The sequence below is a fragment of the Dipodomys ordii genome, unplaced genomic scaffold, assembly GCF_000151885.1.
Source record: "Dipodomys ordii isolate 6190 unplaced genomic scaffold, Dord_2.0 Scaffold23, whole genome shotgun sequence".
Taxonomy (NCBI): Eukaryota; Metazoa; Chordata; class Mammalia; order Rodentia; family Heteromyidae; genus Dipodomys; species Dipodomys ordii.
Window position 1 is genome coordinate 2,537,956 of NW_012267239.1, and position 2,565 is coordinate 2,540,520.

The following is a 2,565-nucleotide window of genomic DNA, read 5'->3' on the forward strand; positions in this document are numbered from 1 at the left end:
GGCCTGCCTCACCCCTTCCCCTGGCCTCCAGCACTGGGCCTCATCTCAGCAGATTGTGACCCGCGTTGCCTAGCAACTGAGGCAACAGAAGCAACCAGGCCACTGTTGTCAAGCAACTAAAGCAATGCAGAAGGCAGGCAGGCCGGCCCTCTTGAAGGGCTGTGGGTGCCTTGGACTTTCCCTGGGCAGGCTAGGAACAGTAAGACGTGAAGTTGGTGGTGGTAGCTACAGCATGGGGCAGGGATCTGGGCCAAGCTGTGATCTTCCAACCCCCACAGGCCTGCCCCCTGCTGCTTGAGACCTGGACAGAATAAAGCCCCTGGCTCCTCAAACTGCTGCTGCTCCGTGAAAGGTCACTGTCCCTTTAACACCTGCAGCCCCTCCCCCACTTCTTCCCACCAGAGACCGTGGAAAACTCCAAAGCCAAGGGTTTTGTTGTTTTTGTTTTTCAGTTTTTATTACAGTCAGAAGGTGCTCACTCACACACAGTGCTGGGGAAAGAGGTACACTCCACAGCTCTGAGAGGCAGATGGACACCCCTTTTACCCCCCCTCCAGAGTAGCATCGTAAGGCATTTCATACATTGGTGTTTTCACTTCTGTGTGTTTTGTTTTTTGTTTTTGTTTTTAATTAAAAAAAAAAAGAAATCCCAGTCCTGGAGTAGAAAGAAAAGCTCAAGATGAACTTTCAGGACCAAACTGAAGTGGGAAGGGGGGACAGGGAGGTTCTGAGGGTTGGGATGTGGTCACCATGGTCCAGTCCTCTCCAAGGCTGGCAGAAGCCACTGGAAGGAGCAGGAAAGGGCAGCGCACAGCTGACCGGAGGCTAAACTCAGACAGGAATGCTGTCTTCATCATTTTTCACTTTTACATATCATAGAAATTTAAGCAAAATAGCTATTTTATATATTTATATATCATATATATATATATATAAATTAGGCAAATAAAGAGTCGGGGGGAGGGGTCGATGAGCTGGAGCACCCCAGATCAGGACAAGGAAAGGGAGGCGCAGGGATGGGCCCCCGGGTCACCAGCCCAGGTCGAGCCGAGGGTTTGTTCCTTATTGCTGATTTGGGGCCCTGTTCTCCGGTGGGGAGCACCTGCAAGGCCCTGCCTTCCAGCCTTCCTGGCCTCTTTGGGGTTAGGGAGTCGCCAACACCCTCAGCAGTCCCCCTGTCCCGACCCCCCTGCTGTGGGGTGTCTGTGGGCTCCAGGCTCTTGGGGAGGGGGCTGGGCAGGGCCTTGCTGTGCTGAGCTACCAAGTGCTCCCAACTCAGGGGGGGGTCTGGCTTTTCAGATGTCTTTTAAAAAGGGGGGGAGGGCAAAGGGGAAGGGAGGGTCTTGCCAGGGCTATGTACGGCAAGGAAGCACACTTGGAGAGCTAGTACTAAGTGCTGTGCTAAAAATATTACTAAACCTCATGGCTGGAAAAGAAATGCAAATTTTTTTTTTCTTAAAAAAAAGTCAAAAGAGGCTCCCTACGAGGGGCTGGTGACCTGGACCGCCCCTGGCCCGGGCCAGCCGGCCTGAGTTGTAGGAACTGGGGTGCCCATGGGGCCCCCAAGTCCATGAGGAAGGGGGCACGGGTGACCTGGCGCACCTGGGGGCTGAAGAGAACCCAGGTCGGCCCTTCCCCCTTCTAATCGAAGAGAGGAGCCCCCCAAAAGTTTCATTGTAGGAAAAGGAGAAAACAAGGGTCAAAAAAAAAAAAGAGGAAAGGAAATGAATGTGGGTGGGGAGGGCCATTCAGTATTCAATTGAGTGCATTAAAGAAAGGGGGGACCTGGCGGGGCAGGTGCCTGAATGGGCCGCAGAGGGTGCTCAGAAGATGTTGGGGCACATGTGCCAGTCTTGCCGCTCCTTGGCCTCCCAGTAGCCGCCCTTGTACACACAGGCCGTCTCCCCGGTCAGCGGGTCCAGCCTCTTCTCGAACCACAGGGGCATGTAGTTGTCAGACTCCTTCTCTGCTGGGCCGGTGGTGGATTGGGGAGTCAGAGGCCAGCTCCCAGGCCGCCCCTGCACCCTGTCTCCTGGCCGTGGGAGTCTTCTCTCTCTCCCTCTCTTCCCCTTATCTACCCCTCTCTCTCCACCTGACCCGCGCACGCGCACACACACCTCTACCTGCCAGATCCTTCCTCTTCTCAGCGCACCCGCCTGCACTCCCCCTGCCCTCTCCCCCTCCCCCTGTCTGGCCCCTCCCCGCTTCTCCGTCACTCTGTCCTCCACCTGCGCTCTCTCCCCTTCCTCTCCCTCTCCCGCCAACCTCATCTCTCATCGCTCTCTCGGTCTCTCCCCCTCGCCTCTCCCTCCCTCCAGGCTCCCTACCTTCCTCGGCGGCGCAGCCCGAGGCGCACGACTCCATCCTGCGGCGGCGGGACAGGCGCTGCTTCTCCTCCAGCCGCTGCTTCTCGGTGTTGGCCTCGTCCCAGCGCCCCTTCTCCATCAGCCGCTGGTCGGGCCGCAGGCGGCTGTCGGTGGGCGCCACGCCCTCCTCCTGCTCGTTCAGGGTCAGCGCCAGCTCCGAGAAGTAGTACATGTTCTCCGCGTTCTCCCTGCGAAGCGA

The 2,565-nt window shown here is 57.0% G+C and overlaps 1 protein-coding gene across 1 annotated transcript in view; it reads right to left on the reverse strand.

Moving 5' to 3' along the window:
• Positions 1-443: 443 nt before the first annotated feature.
• Positions 444-2,565, reverse strand: part of Osbp2 (oxysterol binding protein 2) — a 136,180-nt gene continuing 134,058 nt past the window's right edge. Inside the window, exons 11-12 of the mRNA XM_013014259.1 lie at positions 2,328-2,562; positions 444-1,969 (exon numbers count right to left, since the gene is read on the reverse strand). Of these exons, the coding sequence (XP_012869713.1) occupies positions 1,824-1,969; positions 2,328-2,562 (381 nt within the window). The 3' untranslated portion in view covers positions 444-1,823. The remainder of the gene's footprint in view (positions 1,970-2,327; positions 2,563-2,565) is intronic.